This window comes from Pongo abelii, chromosome 6 (genome assembly GCF_028885655.2).
Source record: "Pongo abelii isolate AG06213 chromosome 6, NHGRI_mPonAbe1-v2.0_pri, whole genome shotgun sequence".
NCBI classification, from domain to species: Eukaryota; Metazoa; Chordata; class Mammalia; order Primates; family Hominidae; genus Pongo; species Pongo abelii.
This window is the reverse complement of record NC_071991.2, coordinates 136647638-136666888: the sequence shown is the minus strand read 5'-3', so window position 1 is coordinate 136666888 and position 19251 is coordinate 136647638. Positions and strand designations below refer to the sequence as shown.

Genomic DNA, 19251 nt, shown 5'->3' with positions numbered 1-19251 from the left:
AGTGCCAAATGCCTCTAAGGGCAACCAAAGTTTAAGCGACAGATTAACACTGTCAGCTCCTTTTTTGTTTTTGGTCTTATGAATTTTTCTTACATATTTTCAATCTCACCTATGCTATGAAAGAATATTTGTTATATTTTACCTAGCATTTCCAAGTATTAATAAAGTTAAGCTTTACAATTGGTGTATGCATATTTCCCACTGCTACACAGGAATCTATTCTCCCAAATACAAAAGTACTAAGATTATTATGAAGTTGAAAACATCTATCTTATAGTGCCTACTGACCTCTGCTAAATACCATACACCTTTTCCATCTTAGGAATGCATTTCAACATTCACCAACTACAACTAACTAAATATTTTGTTTCAATACTTACCTTTACTTTGGGTTTAGGTGCAGGAATCACCTTTTTCTTTGCCCTAAGATAAAAAGATTTTAAAAGGCTATTTCAGTAGCAGTTATATTGCTCATTAGAAAGTTATAATATGTAGCTTTGTAATTATGTGGTAAATAATTCCTTCTGCTATTTGGAAAGCTCTTTGAAGGAACTGTATTTAAGTGCTCAGTTTATACGAAGTATGTAGCAACATTTTCCCCAGTTCAGATTAACTGAAAGGCCAAACAACTAGTAAAACATGAAATGTAGATAATACAATTTTTAAAAAGTTAAATGTAAATAAACTATAAAATAACCCCCCCCAAAAAAAGAGCTTCAAGGAACTTCAGGCTCAAATTAAACCATGCCAAGAAGATGTGAATGAGATTTAACTTAACCAAAACAAAAAAAAACCCTGAGCTTTTAAAGAAAAATTTTTGTAATGTAAAAATTCAAATAAAAAATGTCAAAATGACAGGGAGAAAAAGGGCAAGGAAAATTACTATGGAATCTTGGAACTTTTGGAAAACTATGCAAAAGTTTGAAGATGAAAAAAAACGAACGAGTTCCATAGTAAGTCAAAGTATTCAAATGTTTGTTGAATAAAGTGTTGACAAGCTAAAATACTTCACCTTGTCTGCTTTACTTGGCTAAAATGTCATCAATTAGATTAACAAGAATCTTGATTAAAACTGTCAATTTACAACTTCATTTAGGCAACAGTAATTTTCTAAGTTTTTTTTTTTTTTATGAAGGCCATTTAAGGAAACGACCTCTAGGCCCACTTATCCCATAGATTCCTACTTTCTGGTATAAAACAAAACACAAAGTTAAACAAAACACAAAGTTAATGACAATAATGAAGCTATTTAAAAAAAGGGAGAAGGAGGCTGGGTGCAGTGGCTCATGCCTGTAATCCTAGCACTTTGGGCTGAGGCAGGCGGATCACGTGAGGTCAGAAGTTTGAGACCAGCCTGGCCAACATGGTGAAACCCTGTCTCTACTAAAAATACAAAAATTAGCCGGGCGTGGTGGCGCACGCCTGTAGTCCCAGCTACTCAGGAGGCTGAGGCAGGAGAATTGCTTGAACCTGGGAGATGGATGTTGCAGTGAGTCGAGATTATGCCACTGCACTCCAGCCTGGGCGACAGAGCAAAACTCCATCTCAAAAAAAAAAAAAAAAAAAAAAAAAAAAGCCAGAGAGAGAGACAGAGGGAGACATCTTTTGTAAACACCTTTAGAATTAAAGGAATGCATTATTTGTACCTGAATTGTAATGCATATATGGCTTTATAACTACAGTAGCCCCCCTTATACACAGTTTTCAATTTCCACGGTTTCAGTTGCCTGTGATCAACTGAGGTCTGAAAATATTAAATGGAAAATTCCAGAAATAGAGATAAACCACATTCACATAACTTTTATTATAGTATACTGTTAAACTGTTCTCTTTTATTATTGTTGTTGTTAATCTCTTACTGTGCCTAATTTGTAAACTAAAATCTATTATAGGAATGTATGTATAGGAAAAAATAGTCTATGTAGGGTTCAGTACTGTCTGCAGTTTTGGCATCCACTGCAGGCATCCTGGAGTATATTGTCTGAGGATAAGGGGGACTACTGTATAGGGAAATTAAAGCCAAAAATACTACTGACACAAACATCTACATATGTATATAAAATTTATTTCAAAGACAACAAAAACCCTTGCAACAAAGTAAACCTGTAATATATGAAACCAAACTACTTAGAATTTATACTAAAAAAAAAAGTAAGAACCAAAAACCACAATCAACTCAATGCATCTCTGATATAGGGTTGACTCCTGAGGATGAAGACCTTTATGATGATTCACTTCCACTTAATGAATAGTAAATACAATTTCTCTTCCTTATGATTTTCTTATTAACATCTTTTCTTTAGCTTACTTTATTGTAAGAATACAGTATACCGTACATAAAACATATAAAATGTGTTCATGAACTATTTATGTTATCAGTAAGGCTTCGGGTCAACAGTAGGCTATTAGCAGTGAAGTTTTGGGAGAGTTGAAAGTTACACATGGATTTCTGACTGTGTGGGATGAGGGGGTGAAATCCCTAACTCCCGTGTTGTTCCAAGGGTCAACTGTAATAATGAAGTGTCCTTCCTAAAAACTAAAAAATTCCTATATAACTGCATACAAGGGGAGTAGGAATTTTATAATGTTGCCCAAAAGACATTAAACAGACCTCTCAGCAGAATACTGAATTAGAGTGTTCAGTAAATTCTCAGTAACTTGCTAATTTTATATTTTAATAACCCCCTTTTTTTTTTCTGGAAACAAAGTCTGTTCTGTCCCCCAGGTTGGAGGGCAGTGGCACGATCTCCACTTACTACAACCTCCGCCTCCCTGGCATAAGCCATCCTCCCACCTCAGCCTCCTGAGTAGCTGGGACTACAGGCACACACACCATACACACCATGCCTGGCTAATTTTTGTAGTTTTTGTAGAGATGGAGTTTCGCCATGTTGCCCAGGCCAGTCTCAAACTCCTGGGCTCAAGCGATCCACCCGCCTCGGCCTCCCAAAGTGCTGGGATTACAAGCGCAAGCCACTGTGCCTGGCTTTAATAACCCTTAATGCCACCCTTGCAGGCTACAGAGAAGTAGTCCTAAGTTGTAGGGAAAAATAAAACTGTTCTGGAATTGACCAATATTCAACCAAAAAGGTGACCACAGAAAAAACTTGCCTTTTTGTTGTATGTGGGGGGGATAAAAGATCTTTCTCTAGTAATCACATCACTAAGGAAATATGCAGTTTTAAACAGAAGACCTCAAGAATAGGTTAATTTTGTGGAATAAAACACTCTGCAGTGCAGCGAGGGCGGGTGTGCATATGGATCTGTCCTGGTAAACTCAGGATACAGAGGGCTGTAGATTACAAATGCAGATGGACGTTAAGAGGTGGAGAAAAAGACTGGCAGGTAGAAGGCCCAGGAACAAAGGAAAACCCCTGAGCCTTCGCGCTTCCCTACTACCAGAATCCCAGGCCATTATGTGTCACAGTGTGGATTTAGTAGGTGTTTAGAGAGTAGCCTGACAATTATTTCAATAGATAAATGTGTTCTGAAGTCTAAATAGTCAATGGTCAAAATGATCTTTTTAAGTCCTATTCCAACTAGCATTTAATAAATGATACTTTTGTTCACTAAAGCACATAATGTGAATAAATGAAGCAATCTGGAGTCTGCATTTACTCACGGAGCAGAAGTAAGATGATTATGAACACTCCGGCTTTCCTTAAAAAGCATTCTGGAAAAATTTAAAGAATACAATTATTATTTTCTTTATAGCCAATAATAACATAATTGCTTTATTTTTTAAAGTAATTTAATTTTCAATAGACTATTACTGCTTATTTACCAAGTAATAATAATCTATTTTATGGAGAGTTTTATTCATAGCTCACTATAACCTAGGCCTCCTGGGCTCAAATGGTCCTCCCAACTCAGCCTTCAAAGAAGCTGGAATTACAGGTATGTGCCACCATGCCCAGCTAATTTTTAAAACTTTTTGCAGAGTCAGGGGTCTCACTATGCTGCCCAGGCTGGTCTTGAACCCCTGGCCTCAAGCAATCCTCTCACTGTGGCCCTTGGCCTCCTAAAGTGCTGAGATTACAGGGGTGAGCTACCACACCTGGCCAACAGATCTTTTCTGTTGATAGAAGATGGAGCAATTTAAGATCATGGGTTGAACTAGCCAAGCTTATTAATTTTTACTTTACTTAACTCTTTTTTTTTTTTTTGAGACGGAGTCTTGCTCTGTCGCCCAGGCTGGAGTGCAGTGGCGCGATCTCAGCTCACTGCAACCTCCGCCTCCCAGGTTCACGCCATTCTCCTGCCTCAGCCTCCCGAGTAGCTGGGACTACAGGCACCCCCAACCACGCCCAGCTAATTTTTTCTATTTTTAGTAGAGACAGGGTTTCACCATGTTAGCCAGGATGGTCTCGATCTCCTGACCTCGTGATCCACCTGCCTTGGCCTCCCAAAGTGCTGGGATTACAGGCGTGAGCCACCGCGACCCGGCGACTCTTTTTTTTTTTTTTTTTTCTTTTTGAGACAGAGTTTTGCTCTTGTTGCCCAGGTGGAGTGCAATGGCGCAATCTCAGCTCACTGTAACCTCTGCCTCCCGAGTTCAAGTGATTCTCCTGCCTCAGCCTCCTGGGTAGCTGGGATTACAGGTGCCCACCACCACGCCCAGCTAATTTCTGTATTTTTAGTAGATACAGGGTTGCACCATGCTGGCCAGGCTGGTCTCGAACTCCGGACCTCAGGTGATCCACCAGCCTTGGCCTCCCAAAGTGCTGCTATTACAGGTGTGAGCCACTGCAACGGGCCACATTCTTAACTTAACCCTTGAGACTTTAAACAGAGCGACTCTTTGTTTCTTGAGATATCTCTCTACACTGAATATTTTCTTATTTATTTACTTATTTTTTGAGACTGGTCTCAAACTCCTGGGGCTCAAAGTGATCCTCCCACCTTGGCCTTCCAAAATGCTGAGATTATGGGTGCGAGCCACTGTACCTGGCCTACACTGACTATTTTCTTTTTTCTTTTTCTTTTTTTTTTTTTTTTGAGACGGAGTTTCACTCTTGTTGCCCAGGCTGGAGTGCAATGGTGCGATCTCAACCTCCACCTCCGGGGTTCAAGCGATTCTCCTGTCTCAGCCTCCCTAGTAGCTGGGATAACAGGCATGCACCACCACGCCCAGCTAATTTCGTATTTTTAGTAGAGACAAGGTTTCTCCATGTTGGTCAGGCTGGTCTTGAACTCCCGACCTCAGGTGATCTGCCTGCCTTGGCCTCCCAAAGTGCTGGGATTACAGGCATAAGCCACCGTGCCCCACCTCTACACTGACTATTTTCAATAGAATCTAAGGCTGTGTCTCTTTTCCTATGCTCTAATCCCATATTACGTTCCTTATCTTCATGTTACCCATATGAAGCTCCTCTCCCAAACTTCATAACCATTTGGGAGTCTTCCCTCCTCTCTTTTTCTCTACTAGCAAATTGGGTGTTAAAAAAAAATGTTAAGTAAAATATCACCTTTACATCTATCTCTGTGTGCACGACTGTTTTGTCATTTAAGTGCTTAAGGTTTTCAAAGCAAGGATCATCTGAGATGACTAGACAGCATGCTGAATATATTAGGTTCTTAGCAAAATCAATGTCACGTATGTGTATGTGTATGTATATCTTTAATAACAGCAATAATAATACGATCCAGTAAGTCACATTTCTTACCTTGCCTGCATCCAGCCCTTAGGCCACAGGGGCTTCACTTCTGTCTCCATAAAAGACTTAAGATAATCTTCAGCAGACTGGCTTTTATTTGGTTCTAACTCATAGCATCCCAATTTGATCTCAACAAGGTTACATAACAAAGTTCTAAACAGATTGAAAATTAAATTTGAAAATTAAATTTGAAATTTTTTTTTAGAAGAACATACATTTGGCAGCAATAATACAGATTATGTGAAAAATTCAGAAAATAACATATATCATTCATTGCACCACAGTCAAACCCGCAATATGAAACAATTTCCTTTGATATCTTTAATCAAAGCACCAAAGATTGAAAGGGATGGTTCTCTACTTGGGGTACAGAAATACTATTGAGAAAGACGGCTAAAGAAGAAATAAGTTGAAAGTACTTCACCTTCTGAAACCAGTATGACTTACTCCATTATTAGATTAGTTTATAAAAAGGATTACAGTGTATATGAAAATAAAAGCAATAATACTCTGAGGATATTAGAGCCCAATTAATCTTCTCTTGAATAATTTTTTCCTACACACTAATCTTTGGTTGCTTCCAATCTAGTTTTATATTTATTATAGGTTTTTTTTTTAAATGAGGAATCTTACTTCTGCATTATATATTAAAAGTGAAAACTAATTAAATCTTACCTGATGGTGTCATCCCAGTGGAATTTCTTTCTTGGTCCTATGACACGTTTTCCTGGTTTCTCATCATCATCCTCTTCAGATCCATTTTTTTCTCGTTCTTCATCTGTCTGCAATCTAAAAATGAAAAACACCTTACAAAACTTTCTACCCAACACTGCCTATATAATATGCTCCATAAATACTTGTTGAATTGCTTAATTGAATGTTATAAGAGAGGGTAAAGACAGAATCTACCTTTCCACATAATACTTCAAATTTGAAAGGAGTTATAAAGTAGTTTGGTAAACAAGGACTTCAGATTATAATGTAAAGGCACCAACATTCATCTTTTAGGTCAGAAAATACTTGTGTTCAACCACAGTCAGTCAAGCTGGGGTTGTGAAATCTCTCACCAGTGTCAGCTCTTGCTTGATCACCTCCATACAATCAATCAACAGACACCTTTTGTCTCTGACTGCAAAGCAACTGAGTGCCATTTACAAAATACTCAATTATATCATGTCAACAGTATTTGCGGATTTCTACTTGAGAATGAGGTCCACTTAACATCAGAACAGCTAAAAGTACTTCTCAAATGCACATCCACGTGCAGTGGCCCACGCCTGTAATCCCAGCACTTTGGGAGGCTGAGGCAGGTGGATCACCTAAGGTCAGGAGTTTGAGACCAGCCTGGCCAACATGGTGAAACCCTGTCTCTACTAAAAATACAAAAATTAGCCTGGTGTGGTGGCACGTGCCTGTAATCCCAGCTACTTGTGAGGCTGAGGCAGGAGAATCACTTGAACCCGGGAGGCGGAGGTTGTACTGAGCCGAAATCGTACCACTCCACTCCGGCCTGGGCAACAGACTGAGATTCCGTCTCAAAATACATACATACATACATACATATGTACATACACTTCTCAAATGCAAAAGCCAGTCCAAATAGAAGAGATACATACTTGGCACACTTAGCTTGACTACGAGCCTGGCAGTCCTCCTGGTATTTAAATAGCTGTTCAGGCATGACATTGCTAACAGCCAGTTTCAGTTTTTGCAGAGGTTCTCTTAAACGATCATCCTAAAAAGAAAAACATACTAGAAGTTTTTATCAGACATATTTACAAAATCTTGTAAGCAGGTCCTCAAAAGATAAAATTTATGTCTTAGATACCAATTATAGATTTGAAATATTAGCATATCTAAATATGGACATTTCTTCTACAGCACTGACTTTTCATAAGACACACTGGATACAAAATTAGAATGACATTTTCCAGTTAGCCAAGAAGAGTCCCAGTTTTTCCCTGTCGCCCAGCATAATTATTAATAGCGTTCCGTTACACTCTTAAAAATGCCCTGTGGACACTTTCATACAGAAAACAGAAAACAAAATCATTGTATTCTACTTGTATAGACTACTACTGGTTAATCTCCATTATGATGGGAAACCAGTACCCTAAGAAGAGACACTGCTCTGGAACACGAAGACACATGTTTGGTTTGGGTGACTACCAACTCGATGTTGGTATCCTGTTCTCAGTTATGGTTAGTAACTTTGACTTAGGCTGCAAGTAAAAATGCAAGGTCAAGGCCAAAGTAAAAGGAACCCAAAAACTCTTATTCATGTGGGTTTTCAGGGCAAAAAAGAAAGTAGGTTTGCACCTGACAGTTTTAATCAACCAATTTATTACTTTCATCTTACAAGCAACCGTATATATATGTAACTACTTAAAACATACTTTTATCACCATCATAGGTGCAGAAATATTATAAGACTTTACTTTTCTTCACTGAAACAATTTTTTTTTTTTTTTTTTTGGAGACAGAGTTTCGCTGTCACACAGGCTGGAGTGCAGTGGCACCATCTTGGCTCACTGCAACCTCCGCCTTCTGGGTTCAAGTGATTATCGTGCCTCAGCCACCCAAGTAGCTGGGACTACAGGTGTGTGCCACCATACCCAACTAATTTTTCTGTTTTTAGTAGGACAGGGTTTTGCCGTGTTGGCCAGGCTGGTCTCGAACTCCTGGCCTCAAGTGATCCGCCTGCCTCAGCCTCCCAAAGTGCTCGGATTACAGGCGTGAGCCACCCAGCCAAAACAACTGTTTTTAAAATATGATTTTTGGTAAAGAAAAGATTTTTAAAACACAAATATTACAAATAAGCATATTAACCTATTCCACGAACACCAGTAAATATTACAGCACATATAACATAAAATCCTATGTTTAAAAATGTGCATATTAACCTATTCCATGAACACCAGTAAATAAATATTATAGCACATATGACAAAATCCTATGTTTAAAAATGTGAACATCTGGCCAGGCACAGTGGCTCACGCCTGTAATCCCAGAACTTTAGGAGGCCAAGGCAGGCGGATCACCTGAGGTTGGGAGTTCGAGACCAGCCTGGAGAATGGAGAACCCTGTCTCTACTAAACATGGAGAAACTCTGTCTCTACTAAAAATACAAAATTATCTGGGCGTGGTGGCGCATGCCTGTAATCCCAGCTACTCAGGAGGCTGAGACAGCATAGTCACTTGAACCTGGGAGGTGGAGGTTGTGGTGAGCCGAGATCGCGCCACTGTACTCCAGCCTGGGCAACAAGAGCGAAACTCTGTCTCAAAAAAAAAATTAAAAAGTGAACATCCAGTATCATGGTTCCTAGATGATTACTTTTGAAGAATTATTTAGCTTAGCCTATCTGCCTGGAAACAACCCAAATATCCATAAGTAGTAAAATGGACAAATTAATTGGGATATATTCACACAACGGAACACTGTGTACCCAGCAGTAAAAAATGAATGTATTTCTGGCCGGGCACGGTGGCTCACGCCTGTAATCCTAGCACTTTGGGAGGCCGAGCTGGGCGGATCACTTGAGGTCAGGAGTTCAAGACCCCAGCCTGGCCAACATGGAGAAACCCCATCTTTACTAAAATACAAAATTAGCTGGGCATGATGGCGGGTGCCTGTAATCACAGCTACTCGGAAGGCTGAGACAGGAGAATTGCTTGAACCCGGGAGATGGTGGTTGCAGTGAGCTGAGATCACGCCACTGCACTCCAGCCTGGGCTGAGCGAGACTCTGTCTCAAAAAAAAAAAAAAAAAGTATTTCAGCTATATGTAGACATAAGATGAATCTCAGGTGCACAATATTGAGCATTACAAGCTGCAGAAGAAAGCAGACAGTAATTCTTTATATATATGAAGCTCAAAAATATGCAAAACTAAATATAATGTTTAGGGATACAAATATATGTGATAAAACCATATAAAGAAAAGCAAGGATAAGATATCTTTCTTCCATAGCCAAAGGGATATTAAATAACTTCAAACATGCCAGGGATTCAAGACCAGCCTCGGCAACATAGTGAGACCCTATCCCTACAGAAAAAAAATTAAATGGCCAGGCGTAATGATGCCAGCCTGCAGTCCTAGCTACTTGGGAGGCTGAGGTGGGAGGACTGCTTGAGCCCAGGAGGTTAAGGCTGCAGTGAGAGCCATGTTCACGCCAAGGCACTCCAGCCTGGGCAACAGGGCAAGACCCCGTATCAAAAGGAAAAAAAAAAAAGGTGAGTACTTATATTAAAAAATACTGTTTGTCAGAGCATACCTACTATATTAACTTACATCCAACAATCTATGCAATAGAAAACATTTCTCATCTAAACTTAACAATTGTTGAAGATGCAATTATTTTTCAGGGGATCCAACATACTTTTAATAACCTCCTATGGTTATTAAATACATACAATATGACTATAAATCAATTAATGTGCAAAGGCCCCAAACAGAAACAAGTATCTTTACAGGTTATGAAACCCAAGATGTAGACATTATTGTTCTTCCTCTTACCTGGACATTGAGATGTAACTTCTTCAGACGTTTTACTAGTGTTTCTTTATTGCATGGCACAAAAGCTTCAAGGTGGGAGTAGACACCACTGCGAATGACAGGGCCTAGTTCTTGTAGCTGTAGCTCAATGCTGGCCAAAAAAGTTAACAACAATCAACAGTATAGAATTTATTTTAGGTGGCATTGTACAGACAAGAAAGCAAAGACAGTTCCTGTTCTCATTTTATCTTTTCATGATTTCCTAAACAGTATTCTTCATGGAAAAAAAAAAAAAAACCCATTGCAATATATAGTTTATTTATTTATTTATTTAGAGACAGAGTTTTGTTCTTGTAGCCCAGGCTGGAGTGCAATGGTGCAGTCTTGGCTCACTGGAACCTCCACCTCCTGGGTTCAAGTGATTCTCCTGCCTCAGCCTCCCAGGTAGCCAGGATTACAGGCACCCGCCACCATGCCCAGCTAAGTTTTTTGTATTTTTAGTAGAGACGGGGTTTCACCATGTTGGTCAGGCTGGTCTCGAACTCCTGACCTCAGATGATCCACCCGCCTCGGCCTTTGATCCCAAAGTGTGGGATTACAGGTGTGAGCCACTGCACCCAGCCCCATACTAATAAATAGTAATGCTATAAAAGTATTCTATCAGTCTAGTTTAAGAGCAGAACTTCTATAGCCATGAACAAGCTGGAAATATTTTTTGGGTTACAGGGGCTAACTCTATGTTTTCAGGTAAAGCACAATAAATTTGTAATTAACCAAAAGCTCCTTTTCTCAAAGAGATATTATACTACCCCTCGGCCCACTGGCAATTGCCTGGCAGGTCAAGGCTGCAGTGAGCCATGAGCACATCACTACTCCAGCCTGGGCAACAGAGTGACACCCTGTCTCAAAAAAGAAAAAAGAAAAAAACATTTATGAGCAACGTCTGCTCTAGGTAGTAGGCAAGGAAATCATCAGCATGTTGTATATTTATTGATCTGGGTCAAATTCAATCAGGAAAAAAAAGGGGGGGTTCCCTATTCCAACAAATTGATCTGTTTTTTCCCTAGTATAAGGAAGCAATGGCGAGGCATCACCAATACAACTGGATAGCTTCATGGAAGTTCCTACTCTAAATGATCATGTTCCATATTCTCTTAGAAGGGCAGCTCAATACAGAAAATAAGACATGTTTGTTTAGGAAAGTGGAAAAAGAGGCTGAGGGAATAAGAAAGTGACTAAAAGGGAAAAAATTCAACTCAGAACACTAGTACTTGTGAAACTGGAGGCATACCCTCTGTGAAATAAAAAGCAGATGGGCTTCAAAAAATGAGAAGATTCGTTTTAAGATAGACATGAGAGGAATAAACAGGAAAGCCTGTTAATGGAATGCTGATACTCTGCTTATCTGAGATGTTATGTCCCAAGGATGGTCTTTTGACTCTCCCGGGAGAGAAACAGTTGTTCCCTTTTACAGAAGAGCAAAATAAAAAAGAACAGCCTCAGTCACAAGAGAAGGACCTGATCACACTTCGGGTTCCCAGGTGGAAAGAAAAAGAAGAGTTGGTCAGATCCCTGACTATGGAATCTGGGACAGCTCTGACAAGTAATGGCTGCACTGTTCACTGAGTCCGGGGTTTTAAAGGGAGCTAGGTAAAAGGAGGTGGTGTAGATAGAAAGCATTTGCCTGGCTGCCAGGCAGAAAGACTCCATCTGAAAATTCCTGGTTAAAAGTAACTAGGAACAGAAATGAGAAACTCCTCTGCCACCATACTAGCAGCAGACTAAGTTATACATTTTCTGAGTCTATTTTTAAGCACTCCAAAATAATAGACAGTAATAAATTACAAGCATTATCAGAAGCAATGATCAATCAGCCCTTTTTCACATCTCATGAGAAACTGTCTCCATTATGTATTTAAAAGATGGAAATCATAGTATTATAAATATTACTTTCCTTTTCCCTTTATTTCCCTTTTCCTTCTCTCTTTCTCTCTCTGTTTTTTTTTTTTGGAGACAGAGTTTCACCCTATCACCCAGGTTGGGATACAGTGGCATGAACACAGTTCACTGCAGGCTCAATCTCCCAGGCTTAATGAATCCTCCCAACTCAGCCTCCCGAGTAGCTGACATGATAGGTGTGCACTACCACACCTGGCTAATTTTTCTGTATATTTTATAGAAATGGAGTTTCACTATGTTCCCCAAGCTGATCTCAAATTCCTCAGCTCAAGTGATCCTCCCACCTTGGCCTCCCAAAGTGTTGGGATTACAGGCATGAGCCACCATGCCTGGCCTTTCCTGTGTCTTTCTATAATACATGATACTACTAAGCCACTAAGAATAAGCAAACATTATTTTCACCAGAGAGGGCTAAAATTTGCTTTTTTCCTCCTGATTACTTTTTTGCCCAGTTCTGCATCCAATTATATACCTGATTCCTGTAAACAATGGTTAAAATCTAAGTCAAGGACAAGGTTTATAAGTTCAGTTTATTTGACCACAACCTTAGAAGCTACAGCTTCATTAGTATCAAACTCTGAGTGCAAAATTATTGCTAAGTTAAATACAAAATTTGCTAATTTAAATACAATCTATATTATATATCTACCTTCACCTTTTTATTCTCAATCTAACTGCTATCTCCTCTACATTATCTCTATCCTACCTCACAACCACAATTTCTTTATAAAACTGTACTTTCCATTTGACTATAAAAGTTTGTACAAATTATAATCAAACTCACTAGATATCAATGGAATTACTATTCCCCAGTGTAAGTAATAAAAGTAGATGGAAAATCACGCCAAATCTGTATATAAACGCTCTAACATTTCCCAGAAAGATACTTTCATATAAGGTGATATGAAGTACGTTAAGTCTAGCTTAATATCCAACCTTTATAGTCGTCACTTGCTCTGGCAGTTGTAACTATTAGAAGCTTTGATTATCCTAAGTGGTCCAGGAAAACCAATATACACAGAAAGATAATTTTGCTGAGAAACATATGTGAATCATACATGCTGTAAGGCTTAAGGGGAAGAACTCATGCCCAAGACTTGCCAACCACTCAGTATCTCAAAGGCCTATTACATTTTTTAATGAATCATTCTTAAGGTTTCTTTTTTCTAAAGAAAATTACTTACTCCAGAAGAATATTATTCATATCCTGTGTAAAGAATTTTTTCCTTCCTTCTTCATCAAAAAGTTTGGCAGCCTAAAGAAACAAGAAAGATGATCATAAATCAAAATAGGCCATTACTCTATTTTGTATTCTTAGGACACGTGTTCAAAGGTTTTTTTTTCTGTTTTTTTTTTTTTTGAGATAGGGCCTCACTATGTTGCCCAGGTTGGTATCAAACTTCTGGGCTCAAGCAATCCTCCCACCTTACAGCTTCCCAAGTAGCTGGGATTACAGGTATGTACCACTGTGCCCTGCTGCAATAAACACTTACTTTGAGATGAACATCTAATGAAAAAAAAAAAAAAGATTCTCCTATCAGCAGAACACCAAATGAGTTGTGATGAACAGAGAGGCAAAACCATTTGAGACATTCAAATTCAGCTGGGTATTGTGTAAGTTTCCTGCAGCTATTATAGCAAACTACCACAAACTTTTTGGCTTGAAAAAAAGAGAAATTTATCCTTCCTTAGTCCAAAATCAGTATCACTGGGCTGAAATCAAGGTGTCAATGGGCCCATGGTCCCTCCGGAGGCTCTAGAGAAGACCTTGTTCCTTGCCTCTTCCAGCTTCTGGTGGCTGCCAGCATTTTTTGGACACAGCCACAGCATTCCAACCTCAAATCCCTCTAGGCTCTCCCTTCACATTACCTTCTCCTCTGTGTGTATAACACCTCCTTCTGCCTCCCTCTTCTAAGCATACAAGTGATTGCATTTATGGGCCATAGGCTAATCTAGGATAACAACCCCATCTCAAGATCCTTAACTTAATCACACACAGATTCCACCCTTCTTTTGCCATATAAAATTACATTCGCAGATTCCAAGAATTAGAATATGAATATCTTTTGTAAGGCTTAATACAGAAATTTTTTTCTTTCTTTTTTTTTTTTTTTGAGACAGAGTCTTACTCTGTCGCCCAGGCTGGAGTGCAGTGGCGTGATCTCAGCTCACTGCAACCTCCACCTCCCGGGTTTAGGTGATTCTCCTGCCTTAGCTTCCCAAGTATCTGGGACTACAGGTGTGTGCCACCATGGCCAGCTAATTTTTTGTATTTTCAGTAGAGACGGGGTTTCATCGTGTTAGCCAGGATGGTCTTGATCTCCTGCCTCAGCCTCCCAAAGTGCTGGGATTACAGGCATGGGCTACTGCGCCTGGCTGATATTTGAAAAATCTGTAAAAATTGTGATCCTAAGAATATGAAAAAACAAAAAAATTCCCATCAAGGTTAAGAGTCTTTAGAATCAAATACAAAGATATTTAGAAACAGTATAGGTCACAGTAGGGTAGCTACAGTTAAAAATAATTGATGGCACACTTCAAAATAGCTAGAAGACAATAATTCAAATGTTGCTGGTATAAAGATAAATATTTAAGGTGATGGCTATCCCAATTACTATGATTTGATCATATAAATGTATAAAATTATGACATGTACCCCGAAAATATCTACATCTTATATGTATCAATTAAAAAATAGTGTAGGCCAGGCATGGTGGCTCACACTTGTAATCCCAGCACTTTGGGACGCCAAGCGGGTGGATCATGAGGTCAAGAGACCAAGACCATCCTAACGAATGTGGTGAAACTCCGTCTCTATTAAAAATACAAAAATGAGCTGGGTGTGGTAGCACGCACCTTCTAGTCCCAGCCACCTGGGAGGCTGAGGGAGGAGAATTGCTTGAACCCAGGAGGCGAAGGTTGCAGGGAGGTGGAGGTTGCAGTGAGCTGAGATCGCACCACTGCACTCCTGCCTGGGGACAGAGCAAGACTCTGTCTCAAAACAAACAAACAAAAATAGTGTAGGTCAAAAAAAAGTCCAAATCGTGTGATCAACCCACGTTGAAGTTGCAGACTTCTATGAGCACACAAAAGAATGTGGTGCCATATCTAACTTGAATCCAAGAAGACAGACTATGACTCTGTCCTTAAGGAGTCACTGACATCATAATTATTAATAGAGTTAGCTACATTCCATGAGGATCGTTGACCAGAATACAGTCAATGATCCAGCTGAAATGTGTGGCTGGAGGCAGTATGCTGTATTTTGGGGGAAAAAATAACCTTAGATATAGTCAACAACAACAAAAAATCAGTAGAGTTGGTAATCTCTAAGAGGAAGTTAAAAAGCCAAACATAGTGAATAAGTAAAGTAATACGGAATCGATAGTACAACTGTCGAAATAAAGGATTTTTTTAAAAGGTCACTTAACTGATGATTTGGTGAAGGCAAAAACAATATTTTTTAAAAAGTAATGTGAATAATAAATTAGTACTATTTTTAGATTCAATCATCATCACAGGTCATAAAAGGTATCAAACTGCAAATTAAGTTATAATCTCTTCATGATGCATATAGTACTTACCAAAGCCTAATGTGAATAAAAAATAGATTTCCTTTGAGTAAAAACACCTAGAAGAATTTCTGATGGAATTTTAAACTTTATAACCTTAAGACTTTTTATATGACCTAGTTATAGAAAATTAGATTTAGTCATCCAGTAGTCACACATGTATATAAACAAAAATGTCATACAACAATACTTTTGGAACCTACTTTTGATGTATTAGCACATATTCCTATGTTTTTTTTTTGTTTGTTTGTTTTTTGAGATGGAGTCTTGCTTGGTTGCCCAGGCTGGAGTGCAGTGGCATGCTCACTGCAACCTCCACCTCCTGGGTTCAAGCGATTCTCCCACCTCAGCCTCCCAATTAGCTGGGATTACAGGCGCCTGCCACCAGGCGGGGCTAATTTTTGTATTTTTAGTAGAGATGGGGTTTCACCATGTTGGCTAGGCTGGTCTCAAACTCCCGACCTCAGGTGATCCGCCCACCTCGGCCTCCCAAAGTGCTGGGATTACAGGTGTGAGCTACTGTGCCTGACCATTTTAATTTCATTTTTAAAAAATGCTGGCCTTTACCTACTATTGTGATTTCCAAACCAATTGATAAGTCTCAATCCACAGTTTAAAAAACAAGATACTGTTTCCATATTTATTTACTAAAAAATAAGCTCCTTGACGGTACGGCTATAATTCACTTAACTTTGTATCCTTGGTATGCAATTTAGTACCTGGCATAAAGTAGGCAATTAAAGAGTGTTGAAATTTAGCATACATACCCTTCTTTCATATTTGATATATATACATATAATTTGTCTTCCTAAATTCACAAAATGAGGCAAATACTTCGGATGTCTTGTGTATTTTGATTATCCATAGGTTTATTAATTCTTGCTGTGATTTCCAAGGTAACAGAAAGGAGACAGAAAGAGATGTCTCATTTTCTATACACGTTACTGCCTACCATGTGTCTGACTTCATGCTCATCACCATGTTTAACATTCGTAACAGCCAAAAAAGTTGGTGTTACAGTCCCTATCTTATAAATAAGGAACTAACACACAGGATTGGTTCTTGCTAAATAAACGATAACTATTATTAATAATTACACCTTGAAAAAAACTGAATTACATCATTAGCACTTTTTAAAACCTAAAAGAAACTAAGATTGTAGAGATGGGGCCACATGGGATAACAAAAAACCTATGCCACCTACTCTGGAGTCAGGTGAATCCCGTTGTTTAATAATAAAAGAATCAACTCTATTGATGTTATCACTATAATTATTTCTATTTATTTATTTGGGTTTTTTTTTTTTTTTCTTTTTGAGATGGAGTCTCGCTCTGTCACCCAGGATGGAGTGCAGTAGCGCAATCTCGGCTCACTGCAACCTCTGCCTCCCAGGTTCAAGCAATTCTCCTGCCTCAGCCTCTGACTAGCTGGGATTACAGGCATGCGCCAGCACGCCCAGCTAATTTTTTTTTGTATTTTTAGTAGAGACAGGGTTTCACCATATTGACCAGGCTAGTCTCAAACTCCTGACCTCAAGTGGTTCACCCACCTTGGCTTCCCAAAGTGCTGGGATTACATGCATGTGCCACCATGCCCAGCCAGTTATTTCTATTTAAGAGAAAAGGTCTAGGCTGGGCGCAGTGGGTCACACCTGAAATCCCAGCACTTTGGGAGGTTCAAAGCAGGCAGATCACCTGAGGTCAGGAATTCAAGACCAGCCTGGCCAACATAGCGAAACCCCATCTCTACTAAACATACAAAAATTAGCCGGGGGAGATGGTGCGCACCTGTAATCCCAGATACTCGGGAGGCTGAGGCAGGAGAATCTCTTGAACCCAATAGGCAGAAGTTGCAGTGAGCAGAGCACGCCACTGCACTCCAGCCTGGGCAACGGAGCAAGCCTTCGTCTCAAAAAAAAATAAATAAATAAATAAAATAAAACGCCAGGTGTGGTGGCTCATGCCTGTAATCCTAGCACTTTGGGAGGCCAAGGTGGGCGGATCACAAGGTCAGGAGATTGAGACCATCCTGGCTAACACGGTGAAACCCCGTCTCTACTAAAAAAAAAAAAAAAAAAAAAAAGAAAGAAAGAAAAATGAAAGGTCTAAAAGGAAACATGGCAAATAAAAAGTTATAAAAATGTTGGGATTGTATTTATTATTTTTATCTTAAAAAACAAAAGCAATTATATCAGTGTTATGTGGAAAACAAAAGCATTAATTCTTATGTTTGTGCAGCAAATAAAAAGCAAGAGAATTATTACACTTACTACACGAAGGTCTTCGATACGTTTTTCAAGAAGTACAGGTAGACCCTCTGGGAGTGTAGGTACCACTTTGGGCATAACCTGAGAAGTGTAGGTTGGCTGGGTGGTGGTTCCATTTTCACCCCCCGACTCAGATAAGGGGCTACCATCAGAAGCAGCATCCAGTAATCTGTCAAAGTCAAAATCATCTAGCATCTCTAGGGCATTTTCAGCTTCCTGAAACAGCTCATGTTCATTTGTGCTAACAAAAATGGGAAGGTCTGGATCAGCGCTGCTCAGATTTAAGTCCGGGACATCATTCCCCAGTGCTGCAGCAGCACATGGGGGTTTATTCAGAGAAGGGGTTGACAAGGTCATTGGGACTTTGGGGTTAGACTCCTTCTTTAATGCATCCTTCTCTTTCTGGAATTTTCTAATCATGGCAGCTAGAGAAAGAGAATCTTTATAACGTTTCTTCTTTTTTTCAGACTTGTGTGAATTTAGAGCCACAACTCTGCAAAGAAAAAAATGATCAGTTAGGCTATGTGTGATTTTAAAGGTTAAAGTGTCACATAAATAAGCAGGCACAGAATTAAAATAATCATTTGACAGGTGACAGAGCAGTTTTCTTAATTTCTTATTAACTTATAATATTACAATAGCACCTTCTTCAGTATAATCTGGAATGTCACCCACGAAAGGCAAATAGGTAAATGGCCATTACAGTGAAGAAAATGGGGAAACAGCTCAGTTTAGCTATTACTTCCTCCTAGAAATCTTTTCTAAATCCTATGGCTTAAATGCTTCTATGTGCACTACAGAACCTAAAAAGTTACTAGCATCTTGAAGGCAGCCCCGTGTTTCAGTCACTGTTATACAACCCAAACCCTGTGTCAGTGCCTTGTATACAGCAGGGTACTTAATAAATATTAGCTGAATAAATGAATAAGTTATAAAGTTGAAAAACAATACATTCAATAAAAGGGATTACTTATAGCCTACATTCCCAAAGAAGTCTACTTGTAAATAATGAACATTTAAGACAACCATTAGTAATATACACATTTTTTCTCCTAATTTCTTAATGACTGTAATCCCAAGTTTTAGGAGGGGAGAAATACGTCCTACATCAATCTTATGGATATTGATAACCCAAAATTCAGATGCACCTCCACTGCTAAGTAGAGTAAGAAAATTCAGCCTCTCACAAGCGTCTTTCCCTTAGCTCTGTGAAAAAAGCCACAGAGAAGTCAAGGCAATTGGTAATTTTTGACTGCATTATACAAATATTTTATTCTTCTGATGTAAGGCTTCTGAGAAATT

General features: G+C 39.1%; 1 protein-coding gene across 10 annotated transcripts in view; it reads right to left on the bottom strand.

Moving 5' to 3' along the window:
• The window catches only part of UBN2 (ubinuclein 2), a 99422-nt gene that overhangs the window by 51447 nt on the left and 28724 nt on the right, over positions 1–19251 (bottom strand). For all 10 annotated transcript variants that reach the window (XM_054560674.2, XM_054560676.2, XM_054560675.2 and 7 more), the window contains 8 exons: positions 17953–18442; positions 13296–13366; positions 10174–10303; positions 7274–7392; positions 6333–6446; positions 5667–5810; positions 3623–3673; positions 381–423 (listed from right to left, as the gene is read on the bottom strand). In XM_054560674.2, coding sequence (XP_054416649.1) covers positions 381–423; positions 3623–3673; positions 5667–5810; positions 6333–6446; positions 7274–7392; positions 10174–10303; positions 13296–13366; positions 17953–18442 — 1162 coding nt within the window. The remainder of the gene's footprint in view (positions 1–380; positions 424–3622; positions 3674–5666; positions 5811–6332; positions 6447–7273; positions 7393–10173; positions 10304–13295; positions 13367–17952; positions 18443–19251) is intronic.